Genomic DNA, 24,874 nt, shown 5'->3' with positions numbered 1-24,874 from the left:
GATTCACCAGGTCAAGAGTGAGCCTGAGAGCCTGCATCTCTAATAACTTGCCAGGTAAAGCTGATGTTACTGCTCCAGAAGCCAGTGCTGGGAATCGGGAAGCTTCACCCTGTCTCCAGGATATCTCCTCACAAGCTGACTATGGTGAACCTGCTTTCCCAATAGATTGAGTCCTTTGTCCCCCAGGAGATGCATGCAAAGGATTCCAAGAGAGTTAAAGGAAGGGAACCCAAACCAATAACTCCTTTACTGAAGGCGAAAATTTTTAGTTGAGTGAAAAACAGGGAATCACTGAACACCTGAGGGTACAAGAGTGAGATGTTCCACTACAAAGAGAAATAGATGTGGACAAAGCCAGGGGCATGTACACACGTGCACACACACACATACACACACTCCACTAAGTTTCAGAGGCGAAGCCTAGCATATCCATTTCCCCCTCAGGAGTCGACCTTGAACATCAGTGGCCGTCTTAAGTTTTCACCTGATATTCTGAATTCACTCAAGTTTTGTGGCGTGTGTGTGTGTGTGTGCGTGTGTGTGCGTGTGTGTGTGTTTTAAGCAATCAAGCAATTGCTGTTTCCTTGGGTAACTGTTTCCTGTGGGGAAAATTTAATGCATTGCCTTTGCAGGCTGGAGCCAGTACAATCATATTCTGATGGTTTATCAAATTGATTTGGCTATAGCTCAGATTCATTTGATAGTTCAGATTCAAACACGGAGTTATTTGTATAAGAATGATTCTCTTCCATTACCAGTGTACCCACAGTCCTATAGATAGTAAATTGCCTTTTTATTCCGCCTGGGATCATGAAAGAGAGGTCTTCTAGCCATCTGTCAGTGTACTATACACCAGAAATGTGCTCTCACTTATGGAAATGATTGACCTGTAATAACATCTTTGCTGGAAAAATAGAAATTGTTCAAATCAAATTTGTGGCACTGGCTATAACATACTTTATTAAATGGGGCACAGAGTGCAATTTAACTCCTGCCTCTCCTGACTCAGTGCCTTATTACTGACAGCTGTCTCCTTTTTGCTTTCTGTCTCAAAACCAGGAACCCTAACAATGTTGAAACAATTTAGGATGACCAAATCTCTTTAGTGCCAGCCATCATCCCAGTATGTCTCCTGTTAGTATTTTCAGGACTTAAATTCTCAAAACCAGTTACTGCCAAATATAGCATGTGCTGAAATGTTAACCAAAGTGACATCTTTAAAAAAAGAAAGTTATTAGACCAGCCTGAAAGAGAAGGATTAAAAACACCAGCTCACAACTAGCCCTCCCCACTTGTCCAGCCCACCAGCCCCAGAACCACATCAATAATAAACCTTCTCAGCTATCCACTGAGCATATTGGGTCGTACATGTCCTACATTTAATAGATGTCGATTGAGCACCTACTATGTATCTGGTACTATGCTAGGTGTAAGGGATGGAGAGATTTAAAAGTAAACAGTGCCTGCCCTCAAGTATCATTCTGGTCGAGGGACAAATGTTACTGCCCAGAACAACATGCTCTGCAGAAATTTTCCTGAGGCGGCTATAATAACAGAGTAGATGCCCAATAAATCTTTGTCATGTGATACAGTGACTTTAACAGATGAAGTGACAGTATGTGGGGAAGAGAGTGCTTATGCCTGACTTCCTGCAATAGTCACTTCATTCCCTTCCTACTTACAATCCTTTCTACTTCCAAGGCACTTAACAAGGATTTATAGGCACCTACTATGTGCCAGGCTCAAGGTTCTCAAGACTTACTTTGTTACCTCCACACTTCAATCCCTCCTTCCCAGGTATTTGCATCCTAAGTAGAAAAGGTGCTTTTATGAAGAAATTGAAATCAAACATTAGGTTTCCAGTCCGTGCAGAAAGATCATAGCCAGTGAAAAAAGGTAGAGACAGAGAGAATTTTAGGGGAACAGACAGCAAAAGTGGGAATATTTGTAAAGGCTCAAACCACACTCAACACTATCCACTTATCTTTGTCCCTGCTGATAGAAATTTCTCTGGTTTTTTCTTAATCCATGGAGGTACCAAAGAAACATTTTCCTGCCAGTCCCAAACTTGGAAGTGTTGACAGGTCCTAGGTTTACTCACTCCAGCAAGTATCCAGCAAGCTCTAAGTAAACCCTTCTAATAAAGACTTTTACTTACCTGTCACCCAGGAACCACTTTGCTGAAGACTGGCTTTACTGAACTGTGAGTGACTCTACATTTCTCTCCCACCAACCACTCCCTCCTTTCAACATCCACCAACAGAAGATCTGGATCCCAGGACTCTGACAAGATGCCTTATCCTCACAGCTGCGAAGCCACCTAGTTCTAGCTAATGACAACAGCTCATGTATTTTGTAGCTGTAGAAGGAGGAATCTGCACTACAAGCTAGCTCCGCAACAGTAGCAGGAGGAAAGGCACCAAAGCTTCCCAGGCAGCCTTCCCAATCTAACCCCCAGGCATTCAGGTCAATCCACCCAACATATTACTCCCCTGCTTCTGTCATACGTGTCCATCTCCTTGTAAACTTAGCACAAGGTTGCTCCCTCCCTTGGTGCCTTTGATACTCTCAGTCACATGTAATAGCCGGCTGCAGAAGCACTGTTTTGCTGAACAACCTTGAAAACCAGAGTTCCTCTCTCAGTCTGCCTTGCATGCTTCTCCCTTTAGCATGGCTCTCCAGTAAGACTTGCTCTGGCCTCTCATTCCTACTAGGATTCTGGTAACGAGGCATCTCTGCTCCACAGACCACTATCTACAAAATAGATTTCCTGAGCCCAGCCCTGTGCTAGATACAATGTGTAATACCAAAAGTATCTTAAATAATCCCAGCTCTCAGAGCATCTGAAATCTGAGCGGACAAAATAAACATACATGAAGAGTCAAGCAATACAAAACAACGGAAGAGATAGCACAAGGTGGGAGATTCTTTGAAACAGCCAGAAGTCAGGGGACATCACAGTTGGCCAGGGTGACCTAGCTTTTCCTTTCTCACCCTTGTTTAGTGTCACTCCCCAGAGTCTCTCCAAACAAAGCAACAATTTTCTGGGTGCTTACTACCTGAAAGGCACTGCTGAGAATGCAAGGAGCCCTCTTCCATCAAAGAGAAAATAAAATGCAAATACCAAGAGCTAGTATGTAAAACAAAGTAAGTGGTGAGAAAGGCATAAAATATACAGAATATATTATGCTATTGCACTCTTAATGGCAGTCAAGGAAAAAATGATGGATAGAATCACAGAGACTTCAGTGGGAGTCTGGGATCTCTATTATGGCATAAAAACTGTCCTAAAACTTAGTGGCTCAAAACAACCATTCCATTTTGTTCATAATCTTGTTTCAGAAATGTGGGTGGCTTGTCACTGATCCATATGATGTCAGCTCAGGTGACTGGGGATCTATGTCCAAGTGGTCCCCTTCACTCACATGCCCTGTGTATTTGTGCTCATTTCTGTCTCTCTCCCTCCCTTCCTACACACACACACACACACACACACACACACACATGCACACACATAGATCGTCTCATCCCCTGGGACCCCTACACACAGCTCAGACTTTTCCCAGCATGGCTGTCTCAGGGCATTCAGAGTTCTTCCATGGCAGCTTAGGGCTCTGTGAGACCAATATAGAAGCTGTCAGAGCTCTTAAAGTCAAGGTCCAGAGCTGGTAAAGCAACACTTTCATCATACTCTATTATAGTCCAAAGACATCACAGTGCAGCCTGAATTCAAGGGAAGGCAAGTAGACCCTGGATGGGAAGAGTGTAAAGAATTTGCAGTCATCTTTAATCTACCACAGTCTCTGAGATAAGAAGAGAGCACAGCATGGGATATAAAAATTTGTTTATTTTTAGAAATCTTAATTTAATGTGAATTTTTTATATTCTGAACTCAAGGGGGGAATGTAACTAGAAAAAATAGTCCTCTGTTTTATATTGCTTGCTTTTAAAAATATGAAAAATGTTCATGGCAGGTAATGATTGCCCTGGCTTAAATTGTTCCTGAAGGACTTTTTTTATGCCTTCATCTCATTCCTCAGATGGAGCCTTGAACTGTTTTAGACAAAATGAGTAGTCTGCTTCCTTTCACATGTGAGGGGGTTGGGGGGAGAAAAGCCAGTTGAAACAAGAAATTGGACACAGAGACCAGAGTGAGTGTCAGTAGCAGAAACGGTCAGTGTAGCAATTGTGTGAAGACAGAAATTAGAAGAGATTTTCTAGGGCAGAAAAGAATGTTGAGAAGCTCTGGAACAATGGGAAGTGTAAGTGGAGAACAGGCCACGACAGCTGGATCATTGAGCAGTAGAGAATGAAGACTTAGCACAGGGACAAAGGCTCTTGGATCAGACTCTTATTTCCAGGAACCCCAGCTCTGAAAATTGTAATGCTTAGGAAGTAACTAGAAAAGACACCTTGGAACACCACACCTTTTACCCCATGGTGATAGCAATGAATGTTGTGAGAAGTTAAGTTCCAGACATATGTGGAAAATAAAGACAAGATACTCTGCTGAGGGTTTGCATACGAAGTATGAGAGGGGCCAGACATGCCTTTCAAGTTTTTACATTAACAACTGGTAAAGTGCCAAGTGGAGCAGGTTTAGGGGGACAATCAGGTGTCTGATTTTTAATATCCAAAGTTTGGCCTTCCCATTAGACATCTAAATAGAGATTTTAAGGAGGCAGCTGAATTTAAGAACCTGCAGTTTGGGAGAGAAGGATAGTCTAGGGATAAATATAAGTGATCCATCAACAGAAAATGGTGTTTAAGCTGTAAGACTAGATGAATAAACCTACAGATTAAGTGAAAACAGAGGAAAGAAGTCTAGGCCCTGAGCTCACAGATACTCCAACAGTTGGTGGTCAGGGAGGAAACCTGTGAAGCAGCAGCATCCAAAGCGTTAGGAGACAAATATTACTAGATATAATGCAAGTCACCAGGAAAATTTTAAACTGCTCAATTTGTATGTACCTAGAATTTTTCATATATATGAATATGTATAACAAAACTGACAAAACTAAAAGTAGTAGTATACAAGTCCAGAAACATAGTTGGAGATTTTAATGCACTTCTCTCAGTAGTGATAGAATAAGCAAGCAAAAAATAAGTAAGCAGGGCAGCCCCGGTGGCCCAGCGGTTTAGCGCCGCCTTCAGTCCAGGGTGTGATCCTGGAGACCCAGGATCGAGTCCTGAGTCGGGCTCCCTGCATGGAGCTTGCTTCTCCCTCTGCCCGTGTCTCTGCCTCTCTCTCTGTCTGTGTCTCTCATGAATAAATAAATAAAATATTTAAAAAGAAAAATCAGTAAGCACACAGAAGTATTTGAATGACAGATGCCAAGTTTACCAAATCTGTTGGAACTAACAAGGAAAGGATTAAGTGAAATATATATAGGTATTACATAAAGGTAACCATTACCTCCACTACCTCTCAAATGTAAATTTGTGCAAATATCAAGCAGAGGATAAGCAGTCCAGGGATGAGCATTGGTAGGTAACCAACCAAGTCCTAAATCTAGGACTTGAGGACCAATTGAGTAGAAGCTGGATCCTCAGCAGATCTAGTGACAGTTGGAGTCATTAGATAAACTGTGGAGGACAGATGAGAAATACCTTAACTTTTACTCCTCCTCTTACCCTCCAGTCTCCAACCAGTTTCATTTGCTGAACCCAACTGAAAGCTGACTGACAAGGTGGTATCTAGGAAATGGAAACTGTGGAGGCCACCCCTCCTGCAGTGCAGAGCATAGAGAAGGGCACAGATCGGATGTTAGAGAAACCGGACAAATGATCCACACAGCACATCCAGGGCAATCATTGAAGAGTTTTAAGCAGGAAGCCACAATTTGATTCGGTTATAATTTTGTAAAAATGCCAATCTGCAGTGTAAAAATTACATTGGAGAGAGAAGGAGAGAGAGAGATGGTTGTGATGTTTTTTTTTATTTGTCAACTTGACTGGGATTTGGGATGCCCAGACAGCAAGGTACCCAAACATTTCTGGATCTACCTATGAGACTGTTTCCAGAAGAGATTAGCATTTGAATCAGTAGACTAACTAAAGGAAGATCTCATTCCCCAATGTGGGTGGGCATCATTCAATCAGTTGAGGGCCCCAAAACAACAAAAAGGCAGAGAAAAGACATTCACTTGCTTTCATCTGAAGCTGGAAAATCTATCTTCTCTGGCCATCAGACATTGGAGTTCCTGGTTCTTGAGGCTTTCCACACTGGGACTTAGACCAGTGGCCTCCCTGTTCATAGGCCTTTGGACTTGGACTCAATTATACCACCAGCTTTCTGAATTCTCCGGCTTACAGATGGCATGTCACAGAATTTCTCAGTCTCCATAATCCCATGAGGCAATTCTCATAACAAATCTATCTCTTTATATCCTATTGGTTCTATTTCCCTGGAGAACCCTGAGGAATGCCATGGTCACAAGAATAGTTATGAGAATATTGACTTTGTCTAGGTGACTTAAACTAAAGCGGTGGAAGAGTAATTTGATTTGAAACAGATGTAAAGTCAGGCCTAAGAAGACAAAAAAAACCCAATGTCCAACTGAGGCAGAGGGAGGAATCAAGGACTTCTTCCAATTTCCATCTTGAACGACAGGGGGAAATGGAGGAGTCATTTGCTGACATGGGAAAAACAAAAGGAGGAACATACCCACATAGAAGGTAGTAAATTCAGTTTTAATATCTGAAAGTCATCAAAATAGCGGGGTCTGATGGACAACTGATTATCTGGGCCTGGGGTTCAGAAGTAGGATCTGAGCTGGGATATATATTCAGAAACCATCAGCCTATCTCTGGTATCTGAAACCAAGGACGTGGGTAAGATCACCTGAGAAAATTATATACAGTCAGAAGTGACTTAAGGTTGGAGAAACTCCAATATTTAAAGGAAAGATAGAGGAGAAAGGATAACAAAATACAGGTCAAAGAAGATGTCAGAAAAAATTAAATAGAATGTGATGCCATGAAAAAGTCTCATCAAGGAAGAATGAATGTTTTACATGTAAAACATAACAGAAATCGAGAAGCTTAGAATGAAGATAGGACCTTGGTGAGTATTTCTCTAGGGGTTGGGAAGAAATCAGATTGGATTATGAGAAAATAGCTGTCAGTAGCAGGTACTGGTGTCATTATTTTATGTTTAATTGGGAAATGGAGGTGACAAATAGAGAAGCAGTTAGGGGTGAGTTTCGCTTGATCTTAGCCAAAAGGCCGAGAAGCGATAGGGGTGGGTTTCATTGGATAACAGGAAGTATTAAGGATTTTTGAGAAAGCAAATGAATGATGCAATGACAACAAGGTTTGGAGAATGTAATTTTCACCAGACTGTGAGAACATATGGCATAGCAAAAATATTTTCATACACCCAAGTTTCATTGCTCTGAGTACCCAATGCTTTGACTTATAAGAAATGCAGACATTAAAAGATTCTACTTTGCCATGTATATCCAAGGGTCCTGAGATGAGTCCAACCTGGTCATCACTTGCTACCACCACCCCATCAGAAGCACTCCTTCACTAACCTGCTGGCCCCAACAGGTCTAAGCTGGTACCATTTAAAGCTCCTTCCTCCCACTGGCTAGTCTTGGTTGTTTGGGGAGTTACAGCTGCCAGTCATGCTGCCAGAAAGTACCCAATGTCACTGGTGCAGTTGCCAGAAAGAATAGGACTTCAGAGCCCTCCAGGGATATGGACCTGATTAAATTGTCCACTTTGGGGGGCCCTTCATGTAGATCCCCTCTGCTTTGCTCAGGCAGAGACTCCTACAAAGCAAGAATAACTATGTACGAGAGACAGAGAAGTTTACTGAGAATTGCTGCCAGTCATTAAGTGCTGTCCATTGGCCGGGAGGTTTCTTGTGTACTTTGAAATCATTAAGTTGTCCCAACAGCCCTCTGGGGTAGCTACGATTATTACCATTCCTATTTAATGGCTGAGGAAACAGACACGGAGAAATGACAGTACTTTACCAAGGTCACAAATCTAATAGGTAGGGGAGCAGGGTACATACACGGGCTAGTCTGGCTGTCGTTACCACCACTCTCTATCACCTTTGACTTTGTACCAAGGGTGCCTCTACTGCCTACCAGATTCTTCTTCCCCTTATGGTGCTTTTCCTTCTTACTTCTCTAAAATTTGGCCACAGGTTCTACACCAGCTCATCACAAATATTTTTATAGCTGACTTTATGGTGGGGAGGAAATGGCTTTAATCTCTTGAGCCTATGTAAATTAGTGGATACCTATTTCAAGACAGACCATAGAAGGAGAGATGGCTAAAGTTAAGCCCCAGGTCAGGCAGGATGAGAGTATATCCAGGTATCTTGAGAGGCCTGTTATCTACATCCTCCTATTCAAACACAAAGGCCAGGCCTCCAGGAAACCAAATGTCCTGGTAGCTACATATTGATCTGACTGAGGTATGTTGGATCAACTGGTATCTCCCTCCTCGCCCATGTAAGAATCTCACTACTGTGTCTGCCATTTTGCCTGCTAATCAAGCAGAAAATTTTAGGTCCATAATAATCAAGTTATATTTACATTTTATACTTCTAGAGACATTTCAAGAACCAGGATCCATTCCCTGCCTAGCTATGGCTTAGAAAATCTCAAGAAGTTCCGGGCCAGGTCAACATACAACTTGAAAAAGCTTCCCAGTCTGGAGAAGTTTGTCGCCCTCATGGAGGCCAACCTCACCTACCCTAGCCATTGCTGTGCCTTTGCAAACTGGAGACGGCAAATGTGAGTCTTCCTATGTCCATCCCTTGAGCCCCGCTTGGGAATTTTTCCAATGTAGAACTTGGTGTGCAACTTCTATTTATCTGTGGCCTGAAGTGAATCCACTTAGAGAGACCTCCCTGATAAAAGCCCATAGGCATATTCTAAATCAAAACTTCAGTATTGTGAAGGGTTTCCAATTTTCTTGAAATGGGCTCACAGCAGAGGGCTACCCACAATGGTAGATAATCTTCCAAATATTAAATGAGGCAACATGAAAAACACCAAGTATAGTGCCTTACTCATAGCTGATACTTAATGAGTATTTTTCCCTTTTTTCTTATGGATTTATTTTTCAAGTCCCACACTCTGCCACCTATACATGTTCCAGGGACCATACAAGTCAATTTTGGAGGGGAGAAGCATAAATGCCCTGCCAGACACTGATGCGCACATACGCAATACATCCCAACCCCTCCAAGACTCCTTAATCCATCTTTGGATCTTAGCACCTCACAGGGAGGACTCAGATTGGGACATCTGTTCACTTTGGCTTTCAAGGCTGGTCAAATTTGAAGAAGCCCAGAAAAGAGGGTAATGCAGACAGAGACAAAACCCAGGAGGCAACTGGCAAAAAAAGATGAGGTAATCAGAGAGGATCTGGAGAGAAAGTGGAGATGGACTCTTTTGGAGATTGCATATCAATGTTTCAGACATTTAAAGGATCCAGGGCATGTAGAATGCACTGGGTAGGAGGAGTTCTCAAAGCCTGCACCCTCCCCTGAGCTCACTAACACAGTCCATACCACTCACTCACACTCAGATGATGCCTTGCCACACTCTTGTATAGCACCATAGCACTCATAGAGCTTCCCTGTGTCATTTCACTGTATGTTACAGTCTCTTCTATTGAACAACCTTCACACACATTCACCCGCCCATGTAGACTTAGCCCCTGCTCAAAAGCAAGATAAAAACAAAACAAAGAACAGTATATACCTAAAATGTTTTCAGAGTAACTAGAAGCCCACACTCACACCCATTCCAAAGATTTGCAGACAAGGGGCTACTTTTCAGAAATACCATGTATCAGTGAGAAACAATCCAGAATCGGACACTTCTCACACATTAGCTCAAGGGCCCAGGAATTTCTTCCTGATGATTACAAGGTGGAAGAGCAAGGTTTGCCTCTTTTATATTCCAGACAAGTTATTCCAGCCAGGGCAAGAAAGATACCAATTTACCAAAGAAAACCCTGGAACTCAATGCCCTTCAGGACCAATCTCCGAGGTTGTCAAGATCATTGTAAGAACTGCATGTTATATGCTGTCTGGCCCAGTGCTAACACACTACAGGAATATGTTACCTACCTACATTGCTCAGATTCCTCTGGTCTTGCCACCCTCTGGTTACATAGAGGCAGCTTCAGGGTTCCCCCTAACCAGAAATTTCCAGGTGTGTCTAACATTGTCCCATGACTTGAAGCCTTCCTTGATTGCCCCCAGACCACCTGGCTCTCATCCTTGCTAGGTCCCTATTGTAATTTACCATCAGGGCCTGTCTGGTACAGCAAAGGAGAGGTCTAACCCTTTCCTAGGAAGAGATGCCAAAACAGAGTAACAAAAATTGCAGTGAGCATTGAGTTTTTATATTTAACAAACTCACAAGCACAAAATAGTTATGATATTCGTGAGATAACTACAAGATTTTTTTAATGATGTCATTTCATTGTATACCCTAGTAGATGTGGTTTAGTAATGAGATTCAAGTTTAAAGTTGTATGATGCAATTGTTCTTCCAATCCTCATTTGGCAACAATGCCCAAGATGTAAATGTTAGGTCCTTGTGACTGTGAGGTTTTGGTCAACAGCCCTCCTGGACTTTCTTTCACCAAAAGACCTTATTAACACACCTTATTTGTCCTTGAACCATATAGCTCTTTGTGAGAGTTCTACCCTCAGCTTGTAATGTTATTTTGCTCATTTTGTGATGCCAGTTTTATTTAGGCCTTTCCTTTACAACTAGATTTTAAATTGGTGCACTGTGGCATATACATCTAAGTACCCACTCAGGGCCTGGACCCCAACATAAACTCAGTAAGTAACCACTGTCATCTTCTTGGTATTACTCATATTCACTGAGTTCTCACTGCCTGGCCCCATGATATTTCCCAACTTTATTTCATATAATTCTCACCAAGGCAATAGTATTTTTATTCCCTCCTCACAGAAGCAAAAACAGAGGCTCAAAGACAGTAAATAACTTGACCAACACCAACCAAACTTAGATCCAAACCTTCTGCTTCGTTTCCAAAGCCCAGCCTCTGGGCCATTCTACTACACACATCCTAAGAATCCGTTCATTGGTTTATCTGGGTTCAAGAATTCCCAACTCTTTATGATGCTTATTATTTGCTAAAGTATTGCAGAAGCAAGACTACTGTCCCTCATTTCTATTTTTGTTTCTATCCTTTTCTAAGAGACATACATTGTTTACCTTTTCTATATTCATGTGGTTGGGTCATTTCTGTTTCAGGAAAGGGAAGCATCAATATTTAAAATATGTTAGCAGCATTATCAACATTAAGAATCTTCACAGAAGCCAACTAAGCCCCAGGAAGTGAAGCGATCTCTAGATGATTAAGTCAGATCTAGTTTACTGAACGGAATTGTCATCTGTAGGCACCAGATTACTTACTTTCTATTCTTTCAATTGGGCTGCTACTAATCCAGTGACAGGGTTCAGGAGTCACAAGTTAGATGAAGGACCACAGTGATTGTCCTGTCCTCCCTGGGCCCATCTCTGAGCTTTGCCTCACTTTTCTGGTAAGATCTCGGACAAAAACCAAAAGACTTTTCTGGCTTTTTCAATTACATGTACACTATTGTTTTGCTCCTTTAATGCAACCTGTGAGTGATATGAGAAGCCCAACCAGTCCCTAAAATGAATAATGGCACATTATCCAGGATTAAATCCTTTCTTATCTTTGGCATCACCAGGATTAAAAAAGAGAAAGAGAGACCCTTTGGCCAAGAGACAATGACTTCCTGGCAATTCAATTCACTTCCCAGAAGGGAATAAAGAAAGGAAAGCACACTCCCTAGGCTTTTCTCATAGAGGTTGATGGGGAAAAGTTTAGTCCGCTTATGTCATAACACTTAACCAGGACCCCTCCTTCAGTATCAAATGCAAACTTTACCTCCTCTACTCCCCCAACTACTCTATCTTTATGGAGGGGGAATTCTTTGAAGGATTTAACACTCATTTCCCTACTTATATGAGATCATGTTAGGGTTTGAGAGAAATAAAAAGTCACTTAACATTGCTGTGGGTTTGGTTCTCAGGAAGGGAGAGTGGGAGAAAGTTTGTGTTTATGTGAAATTTTTTCCATCCAGAAGAGACTCAGTGTAAAACATCTCTTTTCCTCTAGCCTTTGCTTCAAAACAGAACTATTACCCCCTGTCTTTACAAGCACTAACCATCCATATGGGTAGAAGATTTGTCATTTGGCTTTTGTTCAAATCCCTTCCAAAAATACCTCTATTCTGTTGACTAGGCCTCTTGTACATTTGAGTTTAAAGGAAAAACCAAGATAGGAAAGTGATCCCAAGAAGACCAAGCTCCTCCAGGGAATGAGTTATAATCTGAGAATGAATTAGACTCTTCCTTGCATTCCTATGTTTGCTCTCTCAGCACTCAGTAGGTAACTATTTAATATGCAAAATCCAGATTTACCTTGTAGGCCAACATATACCTGAGGCCTAGTGTGGCTCCTGGCAAGTAAGCTAATAGAGAAGGGGATCCTGAGGAACCTTTTGGGCTAATCAGCAGATATCCCACCTGTCTGAGAGGCCCTGGCTGGGAACTGACCATAGACTCTGCTTCTCTGCTTCATGTAGATAAAAGCAGCAAGTAAGTTCTCATTTCAGTTAGAAAACAGTCCAGATCTTCCAGCAAGTGGAGTAGAGAGTAGAGAAATAGCATTATATCCTACTCAGGCATATTAACAGATAGCTGAATAGAAAAGGGGAAGGCAAAGGGTGGAGTAGATATAAGGTCTGTAAATTATTTGCACTTAACAGCAAAGCTTAGCTAGTCCCAGGCGCCTTCCTCCCACATTCAGGTTGTGGCCAGATGGTTTCCCCAGTGGGCCATCCAACTCTAGGAATATATACACATGTCATTCTGTTCATTTACAGTAAGCACCATTAACCCTTGAGCTTAGCCTCAAGGGCAGACAGACTGAGAAGAGAAAAAAAAAATTTCAGGAAGAAACCCCATCATTTCTACCCTGGACAGAAACAGTGATGTATTTGCCATTCCGGACCCAGGATGCTGATTCTGTTCCTTTTTTTGTATTTTTCTAGCTCTGAGCTTCATCCGATTTGCAACAAATCTATTTTAAGACGAGAAATTGAGGATATGACTCAGGCTAGGGGTCAGAGAATCTCTTTGGCAGAAGACGAGGAATCCAGTTACGCCAAAGGATTTGACATGTACAGTGAATTTGACTATGACTTATGCAACGAAGTGGTTGATGTGACTTGCTCCCCTAAGCCAGATGCATTCAATCCATGTGAAGATATCATGGGGCATGATATTCTCAGAGTCTTGATATGGTTTATTAGCATCCTGGCCATCACAGGGAATATCATTGTGTTGGTGATCCTGATTACCAGCCAATACAAACTCACAGTCCCCCGGTTCCTTATGTGCAACCTGGCCTTTGCCGATCTCTGCATTGGAATCTACCTGCTGCTCATAGCATCAGTTGATATCTACACCAAAAGCCAGTACCACAACTATGCCATTGACTGGCAAACTGGAGCAGGCTGTGATGCTGCTGGCTTTTTCACAGTATTTGCCAGTGAGCTCTCAGTCTATACTCTGACAGCCATAACACTGGAAAGATGGCACACCATCACCCATGCCATGCAGCTAGAGTGCAAAGTGCAGCTCCGCCACGCTGCCGGGGTCATGCTGCTCGGCTGGATCTTTGCTTTTGCAGTTGCGCTCTTTCCCATCTTCGGCATCAGCAGCTACATGAAGGTGAGCATCTGTCTGCCCATGGATATTGACAGCCCCGTGTCACAACTATATGTTATGTCCCTCCTTGTGCTCAATGTCCTAGCCTTTGTGGTCATCTGTGGCTGCTATGCTCACATCTACCTCACAGTGAGAAACCCCAACATCGTGTCCTCCTCTAGTGATACCAAGATTGCCAAGCGCATGGCCATGCTCATCTTCACAGACTTCCTCTGCATGGCACCCATCTCCTTCTTTGCCATCTCTGCCTCCCTCAAGGTGCCCCTCATCACTGTGTCCAAGTCAAAGATCCTCCTGGTCCTGTTCTATCCCATCAATTCCTGTGCCAACCCCTTCCTCTATGCCATCTTCACTAAGAACTTCCGCAGGGATTTCTTCATCTTGCTGAGCAAGTTTGGCTGCTATGAAATCCAGGCTCAGACTTATAGGACAGAAACTTTATCCACTGCCCACAACTCCCATCTGAGAAATGGCCACTGCCCTCCAGCTCCCAGGGTTACCAATTATACGCTTGTCCCTCTAAGCCATTTAGCCCAGAATTAAAACATTATGTGCAAATGTAGCTCAGTGTTGAATGATAATTGAAGTCTCACCTTTGAAGTATATGCTATGGCATAGCTGACAGAGTACTTCTATATTCTTCATCCAATTTAATCTCCCTGGTACACCTAAAAGGCAAATTGCTCAGGAACTATTACTCCATGTGATCAATTAGGAAGCTCAAGTAGTAACAACATTCATAATTAAAATAATACTACATTACCTGTGTTTTATGCTTTATAACATTCACAGTGCTTTTGTTCAGATCATCTCAACTGATCTCTATATAAGTCCTATTAAATAGGGAAAACAGGGATTGTTCTTGGGAGTTTTATAGACAAACAGACTCAAAGGATTAAGTGACTGATTCCAAATGGCTTGGCTTATAAGAGGCATTAGATGTTCTGGTTTCCAAAGAACTTCCAAGGGAAGCAGCACAATATTTATTCATTCATTTAACAAATATTTACCCAATACCTATGTGGTGGCTTTGTTATGTGTCAACTTGAATAGACTGAACTACATTACCCAGAATTCCCTTATGTGTTTCCCATCAAGGTGGGCCACAGGGAAGATTCTTGGGAAAAGTGATCAAGGGAAGCTCTAGCCATTTTGTCACTCTTACACTTTGTTGCTGATCAGCTGACTTAGCTCACTGCTATGAAACAGCTACAGGACCTGCAAGGCTCCACCTTCCCCTGGATCCTCCCCTTCAGGTTCTCTGACTCCTGGGCCAAGTATATGTGTTTCATTCCATGATGAAGAACCCTAGTTTCTGCAGAATTCTTTTATGAACAAGGTGAGAGGCAACAAGATGGAAATGGAGCTCGGTTTGATCTCATGGTGTTCCAGCTCATGCTGTGGCTTCCAGCATGCTTGTCATCTTCCCTTTATCACTGCCTCTTCTGTGGACTCCAGCATCAAATGTAGATATGACACCCTTACAGGGATTTGCGTAACTAATCTCCAAAATTGAATTAGTCAATTCCCTGTAACAGATATTTATCACACACACACATGCATGCATGCCTGCCTGCTCTGTTTCTTTAGGTGAACCCTAATTCACAAAAGATAAAGCTACTATATGCCATACATATAGGTTATAATATTAAGAACATAGCAGCTTTAAAATCAGAACTGAGATTTTATCCTAAATCTATGATAAGTCAAGACACCACCTCTCCAGGCTCCATTTCTTCCTCTGTTAACTGGAGTTGGTTGTAATTCCCACCCATTAGGCTTATTATAAGAATTAGGTAAGAAAATGGATACTAACAGGCTTTTCTCCCTTCAGACCAGTACCTGAACTAGTGTCCAGTTCTCCTGACCCTTGATCTAGAACACATTCCATTATACCATATTGTTCCTGATAAATAACTATACTTTCCATACCTATTTTCATGAAAGACACCATCTGGATAGCCTAGATCATAAATACCAATCATAAAAATCTTCAAGTACTGTGCCATGACCACTTCACAAAGCTTTGAGTCTTCTGAGTATCCCCTTTCCATGTTAAAGCCAATCCTTTCTCTTCTTGCCCTATGGCAAACATTTCATAAGTTGGTCCCAGATACATTAACAAGGAGGTCCTTATAGGGCTAGAAGAAAAAGTAATCATCTCTGCCTATGTACCATTTTGATCTGTTGTGAACATCAGGTGAAAAATAGAATGATTATCTTTTTAGAAATAGTCTAGACCTATGGTAGTCAGTACAGTACCTCCTGACTACACATGGCTACTGAGCACTGAAAATATGGCTAGCTCGTACTCAGACATGCTAGAAGTACAAAAGGCAACTGGATTTCAAATAGTACCAAAAAATAAAATAACGGATGTTTTTTAGTAATTTTTAATACTGACTACCAATTAGAACAATAGTACTTCAGATACATAGAGATAAATGTATTTAAAACTAACTTCATCTATTTCTTTTTGCATTTTTTAAATAGGGCTACTAGAACATTTGAAATTACATACGGGGGTCATGTTTGTGGCTCATGTTATATTTCTGCTGGAGAACACTAGTCTAGTACTATATGAAAAGAAAGCATTTTCCTCCCTGGTCTGCATACCAGTTTGCCACACTATTAGGCTGTCCCAGCTCCATCTGCAGTTATATTTCTTCCTTGTTTTTGTCCAAAGGGAATAGGTTTCTGAATTTGGATCACAAGCAAGTAGAAGCTAAATTTAAACTTAGATACAATATTAATTATTTCACAACATAGCTGTGGATGACACACTGGTTTAACAGTGGTTCTGAAAGGCAAGAATATGTTTAGAGATAAATACACAACAAGAGAAGCTCATAAGACTTTTGTTCCATCACTCTATCACTACAACACTTCCTGGTAAGAGATAAGATTTTTCTCAAAAAAGCAAACATATTTATAGGGTGCTAAATTTAGTCCTTTAAACTCTTAAGTCTTAAGGGGAAAAACCCTATATTTCCTGTATTTGAATAAAAACAGTTGGAGTCCAGTGGAGTCCAGTGTCTCAATCACTCTTTTCCCATAAAAAAAAATGATTATATAGGTAACACCTCTAGATTGTGCTTCCTGGAGTAATTCTTCAGTCCCAGAGTACTAATTCAGATTTTAAATACACACACACACACACACACACACACACACACACACACCAAAAGAAATTAAAATGTTATCCCAGGTTGTTTTTATAAAATTTTTATTTCAAACCTCTAACACCACAGAGGACCTGTATCTCCCAATGATTTTTCAATTCCCATAATTCCAGAGGTGATATTCAAAATATTATTAACTGTCAGAGCCCAGGTACTGATCTCTCAGAATGAACACTGACTGTCAATAACTCATTTGGCCATCCTTGTGTAAACTGGGTGACTGGCAGCCCTGCCTAAGTTTCTCTCCCATGCTCTGACCTCAACCTGAACCTGCTCCCATGGCTCTCTCAAACTTTTACCTACCACAAATTCCTTCAGTCCCATCCTGGCTCACCCCTCATATTACCTTCCCCTCCATCTTCACTCCAGATTCTCTTTCACTGCCTAAGATGCAGTCAGACAATGTACAATCCTCCTCAGAGGGATCAGTATAGAGGCTGAATGAGTACATCCAGAAGCTTTTAGTGAGGAGAATGAAGTGATGAACCAGGCACACAGATTAATACAATTTTTAACTTGCTATATACAGAAACAGTACTGGTGGGAGAGGGAGGGCATGGCACGCAAAATTGTATTTTATTACAGAGCTCAGTGTGTGTTAAACATGGAGAACCTTTCAGACCTTTTTTTCTGGAAGGGATGCATGGAAGGAGTAATCAAACAAGAAGAAAGGCTCTTCTGTACTTGCATCACCAATACTCTGTAGATCTTATCAGAATGGACACTCTGCCTTTAGTCATCCAGCATCATATACCATTCATTAGAAAATCAGAAAAAGATTACTGAAACCAATTTTTTACTCTAGTGTGATGGCCATAAGCTTTGGATTCACTAAGTATTTTATTAGGAAAGTTTATAAAGACAATCAAGGAATGAACTTTCAGCTTCTGGATAGTAAACGGCATTGGAGAAAGCCACGTAAATAGAATGCTTTGTCTGTTTAATATGTGACATTAAAGAAACTAAAAGTTAGCATAAAATAAAAGCCCAACCACGAGGTTGTGCTTGCTAGTTCTCATCTAAATGGTTTTAGCTCAGGTAGCAGAAATTCCAACTAAAAATAGCTTAAACAATAAAGCCAATTACATAAGATGCTCCAGACTTGGATGGGCAGCTCAGTGGTCTCAAGGATCCAGGATCTTTCTATGTTTTTCTCTGCCATCCTCGCAGTGTTCAATCATGATTCTCCCTTGATAGCAAAACTGTAGCAACTGTAGCAACTCCAGATGCCATAGGCAGACCAAATGCAAACTGTAGCAACTCCAGATGCCATATGCATTTAGACCAAATCTAGAAATGAAGATAGGTCTTTCCCTCTCTTTGTCTCTCTTTTCAAAGGGATGAAAATTTCTCCCAAAAGACCTTTAGCAAACATCTCTTCCTACCTATTATTCCAGATTACCATCCTGGAAGCAAAAGAGATAGCAAAATGAAATCTGCCACCTTTAGCGTCTGTAGTGCAAGTACAGCCCTGCCAGCTAAAGTGGAAGGGGGAAGCTTCAGTGGAAAGAATGATGGGTAGGCAATCTCATCCCACAACCCGATTTAACCCAAACCCTTGCCTATGAGATGAAGCTAAGGTCAGGAAGCACAGGACAACTTCACATCTCCTGTATTATGTTCTCGACCCTCACTCCTCTCTCCCTCTACCCATAGTCCATAGTCAAGCTCCTCCTACCCAAGTTAGTCTGTCTTCCCTGGAACAAACTCTAGAAGTTGCTTAGATCTGAAGGAAGCCACTGGAATCAAACATTATCTAAGAAATATTCATTCAAGGCAAGATATGTTAAATGAAAGGGACAAAGAGTTAGAAGAAAAAAAGAAGTACAAGGACAGGAAGAGGGATGACATGAGAAGAGAGAAAGCCAAGACAAATTAAATAAAGGGGCAATGTGGAAGGGGGCCAGGCTCGGGTCGTATCTTTTTAGGGTAGAACTTTCCCATCTCAGTCTTTAAACCATCTCAACTTGCTGCAAAGAGTTCAACTGAAAACAATGTGCTCAGACTTAGATCCCAGTAGAAAGGCCCACTGGTCATTATGTCATGTTCTGGACTTCCCAGGATCCTGCATACCATGATCTAGAGCCCCAGGACCTAGTTTAAAGGATGGGCAATAAGAAAATATTTCTGAAGGTCTTCAAGGCTCCTCATTTCAGACATCAGAAAACGTAAGGAAAACTCACTCCTCTTCATGACCCAAAGTCTTCCTAACATTCTATTCTCTCCAATAGTATTATCTGCAGCCCCTGGGATCTCCTTGTATACATTGGTCTCAAAAAATGTACTAAATCCCAAATTTTAAGAGCACTCTATTTGTACACTCTTGCTTCCTTTTCTTAACAGAGAATCCCTTGTATCTTGAAACACTCCTTATAAACAAACACAAAAGAAGAAGAATATAAAGTAATTTTATTTTTAGTGATTCTACATAAGCTACAAAGAGCATTTTGGCTCTGCCTTTAGTGAAATTTCAGGCGATTTTCCCCTCACATGTCATTAGCTAGGGTCATTTAAACTTCCCAGATATTAATGAGTTACTTGAAGATAAAGTTTGGGTAGACAAGGTTTTAAGTTGTTTCATTCAGTTTCATTCACAGAAGCCATACCACAGGGTTCCTGTCTCAAAAAAAATATTTAAAAAAAAATCTATCTCCCAGATGACTAAATGTTCCTGATTTCCAGAGAGGGGGAGAAAGGGGAAGAAGAAAAGGAGGAGAAGAAAACTTGATAAATACCTTTAAGAGTACACTGCCTTGGGCACCTAGATGGCTTAGTCAGTTGAGCATCTGACTCTTGATTTCAGCTCAGGTCATGATCTCAGATTCATATGGGATGGCACCTTGAGTTGGGCTCTGTGCTAAAAAAAAGGAATCTGCTTCTCTCCCTCTCCCTCCACTCCTCCCCACCACCACCCACCCTGCTCTCGCATGTGCTCATGCTCTCTAATAAAGAAATCTTAAAAATATATATATATATACTGCCTCTGTCTATAAAGTGATGGGAGTACTTTTATAAGACACATCCCTTCAGAAATCCCAACAAAATTCTCCTCTCTATTTGTTCCAAGTAGAGTATGGGATGCTTCCAGCCCAAGCTCCCAAATACCAAAAGGGAAGGTATTGTTTCCTCAGGAAATGGCCCAGGAAAACTTCTATCCACCTTGAGCTGATGGAGCATTGGCTGGTGTGGTAAGCCCAGGTATTCCTAGGATATCTGGAGGTTGTAAGGCAGCTTTAGTCTTCTATGTATTTCTATAAACAGGTTAGGTCAAAATTCAAGAGTGAAATTACTTGTGGGAGAGAGTCTAATCAAAAGCTATAATGGTTAGCATTTGCAGTTATGTAAATATTTGGTATAAGGATAAATTATTTCACTTGTGGCTACTTCTGGAAATAAAAAAAAAAACTAACTTTGAAGATGCCCACAAGTTCTGTTTCCATCCATCCATCCATTAAGACTTATTAAGTGCCTACTGTAAGTCAAGTACCATGCAAGTCACTGAAAACACAGTGGTAAATAATCAAAAATTCTGCCCTTGTTAAGTTTACATTCTAGCAGAGGTAAGAGGACATACAAGCTAAATAACACATATTGAATCCTAGACAGTGACGAGTGCTAATGACAAAACACAAATCAAGGAAGCAGGGTAGGGTATAAAATGTCAGAAGGTAATTTAAAGGCCTCCCCGAAAAAGTGACTTTTGAGTAAAGACAGGAAAAGAAGTAGAAAATGAGATATGAAGGTATCAAGGGAAGGGTGTTCCAGAGGGAGCAGCAAGTGCAAAAGGTTAGGGTGAGCATGCTGTGTTCCAGAAATATAAGGTCAGTGTGCCTGCAACAGAGAAAAGAGGGTGGGAGAATGTAGTAAGGGACACAGACAAGAAGTAGAGGGAGCCAGATTACTCTGTCTTCTTTACTTCTGAAAAGGTCAAGCCGGAGTGAGAGGAAAAAATATCTGAAAGATTGTAGTATTAACTGAGCTGATGTAAATAAATTGCCTATCCTAGTACTGAATACTAGAAAATCTTGAATTCCAGGCACTTTTCATTTCCTCTAACAATGTGCTCCACCTCATCCTCCTGGCTCCCCCAGCCCCCCTTCACCTGTTCTACCATCATCTCTCCACCCTCCCAATAGCAAAGCTGCTCTCCGGTAGAGCTGTCACTTTGAGAAGGATATGATAAATGGTTCACACCACAGTGATAATAATCTCTTAAAGTTCAGCGGGCTTCACATGTTCTAGAAGACTTTGACTTGCATTGGCTCATTGGATCCTCAAAATATTCCTGTAAAGTAGGAAGGGTTCTCTTGTTGTAAAGGAAGAAATTGCCATTCAGAGGTTAAGTGGTCTATGCGGGGTCACCCAGGTAACAGAAGGCAGAGTGAAACTAGAATTCAAGTCTCCAGACATCCCCTTCCTAGAGTTACATAAAAGGAAAGATATTGCAAACACCAGTCTTAACATGAATAAAGGGCAGCAGCCTTTACCAGAAACCTCTAACAGTATGACTGGACCAGCAGCTGAACAGCTAGTGCATTTTCATAAGCTGGTGATCATTGGTCATGGTGAAGCCTTGATGGTATAAATTTAATCAAATAAACGAGAAAAATGGAATCACAAAGCAAAGCCCAGCACTCAGATGAGTAGGAATTTTACTAATTCCCCGTAACATCATTTTTCCTCCTGGTCCTAAGCACATGGTCACCCTGACAGGAATGCAGCTAAGCTCAGCAAAAACCAGGGAAGATAAAGTCCGTGAAGTATACTCTAACCCAAAACAGCCCTAACTCATGGGCCATATTTGGGCATGAGCCAAGGTGGTTAACACATTTCAAAACTCAGTGGTATTTCCTCAAGAAAGAAATAACCTTTAATTTATGTGTATTTTTGTTTATCCATAGAAGAGTCACCTTTTTTGAAGAGTAAAATCATTGCATGGCCTGGACCCCTTTCTCTGCCAGAATCAGTCATTTCACAAATGAAGCAACATTAGGGTAGAGGTGCCCATAGATCTAGATCTGGGCAACTACGTCCCTGCCCTGATACCACAGTGGGAGGTCCTATTCTGACCCTGCGGTAGCCATGTCGCAGAGCCCTGATAAGGAGTCTCAGAGTCCATAGGCCCAGGGGACATGACCACCCAAGCCTGCACTGAACGTGCTGATACTTGGGGCTATAAAACCTCCTGCCCAAATAATCAGGATCTGCCTTGTCCTTCCCATGGTAAACTTCACCCCCAGTGTGTATATCACAAAGCCTGAAGATTGCTGTTTGCAGGGTGTTGATGTGCTGTGACGAGAAGGATACTGAAGAACGATGGTTGACTCTCTTCTTAGTCACTACTACCTACTTGTTACGTTCTAACTAGATTTGACCTTACTTGGGGGCTATCACAGTGGGGAGCAACAGTTGGATTGAAAAGACCTAAAAATCATCCTGGTCCTACACAGGTGGCAGGCAAGTATTATCATCTTTTCTTGGGACACATTCACACTGACCTGTTCTCTGCCCTTCAACTGACCTCCACCATGTTTATCATAAACCCTTGGCACCTGTCTCCATTTCTTTCCTCAATCCTGCACCTTCCCGGGGACTTCAGCATCTTCATGGATCCCCCACAGCTGGACTGCAGCTTCACAATGCTTTGACTTACTCATTCCCAGTGCTTTACACTTTCATGTACTTTGTCAACATACAGCCATAATCCTTAAAATTTCCAAGACTGCCCCCATTCCTCTGAAGTCTTCCCCTTCAGAAAACTGCTCCCTGACTCCCTATTTTACTGCCTTTCTCAAACCTTTCCTTCTGGAATATGCCTTGTCTTTCAGGCCTGTCATGCCTTGCATGTGCTATGCTCTCTACCTTAAAGGCTGTCCCACCATTTGCTTCTCTGATGTGCCTACTCCATCTATGAAAAAGGCAGTTCAAACATGGCTCTTTTATTCAACATAAATTGATTTAGCATCTGCTAGGGAGCAGGCATTGTGATAAGCAGCAGGATTACAAAAATATGTAGGTGATTCATCTTTTTCTTATAGATACTGGTTCAGGAAACTGACAAGGGAACATACAATTCCATCCATACAGGAGTTCGTCACCACTAGACATGCCTTACAAGAAATGCTAAAGGGCATTCTTCAACTGGTAATAAGAAGATGCTTATTAACATTGTAAAAATCTATGACTGTATGTGTAAAACTCACTGGTAATGGCAAATACAAAGAGTTAGGTTGTCTAATAGAATGGTGACTCATAATTCACTTAACAATTAGTTTAGAAGTTAAACAAATGTACTAAACTATTTTTTTAAGATTTTATTTATTCATGAGAGACACAGATTGAGAGAGAGAGACAGAGAGGGAGAGAGAGGCAGAGACACAGGCCAGAGACACAGGCGGAGGGTGAAGCAGGCTCCATGCAGGGAGCCCGATGTGGGACTCAATCCTGGAACTCCAGGTTCACGCCCTGGGCTGAAGGCAGGCGCTAAACCGCTGAGCCACCCAGATGTCCCATGTATTAAACTATTAATTTGTAATTGGCTACACAATACAAACAAAATACATAAATGGTAAAATCAGTAACCTAAAATTGGCAGGGGGGTGAGTAATAGTATTTCTGTGTGCTAGCACAGGTTATCAGCTTAAAATAGGTTATAAATTTAAGATCTTTTATTTTAGCCTCATGGTAACCACAAAGGAAAAACCTAGAGTAGATAAAATAGCTTATGAAAAAGGACTCAAAGCATATCACCACGAAAGTCATCAAATCACAAAGGAAGACAAGAAGGAATAAAGGATCTACTAGAGTCAGAAAACAAAATAGCAATAGTAAGTCCATGACTATATCTATAGCAGACAAAATAGACTAAGCTAAAAATGGTTAAAAGGGACCAAAAAAGGTCATTATATAATAGTCAAGAGGAATTATATTTATGCACCCTACATTGGAGCACCTGGATATATAAAGCCAATACTATTAGAACTAAAAAGAAAAATTAGAATTTTAATACTTGGGGTGCCTGGGTGGCTCAATCAGTTGAGCGTCCAACTCTTGATCTCAGCTCAGGTATTGATCTCAGGGTCGTGAGTTCAAGCCCCAGACTGGGCTCCACCCTGGGTATGAAGCCTACTTAAAAAAATAAATAATATTTTAAAAATAAACAATGAATGCATCATCTAGACAGAGAATCAACAAGGAAATTGTGGATTTGAACAAAACTTAGAGCAAATGGACTTGGACATATACAGAACATTCCAACCAACAGTACCAAAATACACATTCTTCTCAAACACACGTGGATTATTTTCTTGGATAAATTTGATGTCAGGCCTCAAAACAAGTATCCACAAATTCAAGAGGATAGTAATTATATCAGCTATCTCTGCCAATGACAATAGTATGAAACTAGAAATCAGTAACTAGACAGCTAAACAATTCACAAATATGTTGAAGTTAAACTACATACTCCTGAACAACCAATGTATCAAAAAATCAAAATGGAAATTTTAAAAAATTATCTTTAAACAAATCAAAATAGAACATATCAAAACTTATGGGATGCAGCAAAAGCAGTCTTAAGTGGAACATTTATATTGATATCTACATTAAGATAAAAGAAAAATCTCAAACATCCTAACTGTACACCTCAAAGAATTAAGCCCAAAGTTAGCAGAAGGAAGTGACTAAAGACCAGAGCAATTCAATGAAAGAGGAAACAGGAAAACAACTAAGAAGACTAACAAAAGTTGGAAAAGATCGACAAAAGTGACTACCTTCAGAAGCCAGAAAAAGAGAGGACTCAAAGAAATGAATTATAAATGCAAGACAAGACATTGCAACTAATACTACAGAAACACAAAGGATCATAAAACACAATTATGAACAACTAGATGCCAACAAACTGGATAACTAGAA

The 24,874-nt window shown here is 41.2% G+C and overlaps 1 protein-coding gene across 1 annotated transcript in view; it reads left to right on the top strand.

Annotated features, from left to right (window-relative positions):
- FSHR (follicle stimulating hormone receptor) overlaps positions 1–16,800 on the top strand; it is a 167,884-nt gene extending 151,084 nt beyond the window's left edge. Inside the window, exons 9-10 of the mRNA XM_025992753.2 lie at positions 8,571–8,756; positions 13,100–16,800. Of these exons, the coding sequence (XP_025848538.1) occupies positions 8,571–8,756; positions 13,100–14,321 (1,408 nt within the window). The 3' untranslated portion in view covers positions 14,322–16,800. The remainder of the gene's footprint in view (positions 1–8,570; positions 8,757–13,099) is intronic.
- The last annotated feature ends 8,074 nt before the right edge of the window (positions 16,801–24,874 follow it).

Source organism: Vulpes vulpes, chromosome 16, assembly GCF_048418805.1.
Source record: "Vulpes vulpes isolate BD-2025 chromosome 16, VulVul3, whole genome shotgun sequence".
NCBI classification, from domain to species: domain Eukaryota; kingdom Metazoa; phylum Chordata; class Mammalia; order Carnivora; family Canidae; genus Vulpes; species Vulpes vulpes.
Note: the sequence above shows the minus strand (reverse complement) of the source record. Positions and strands in the feature narration are given on the sequence as shown.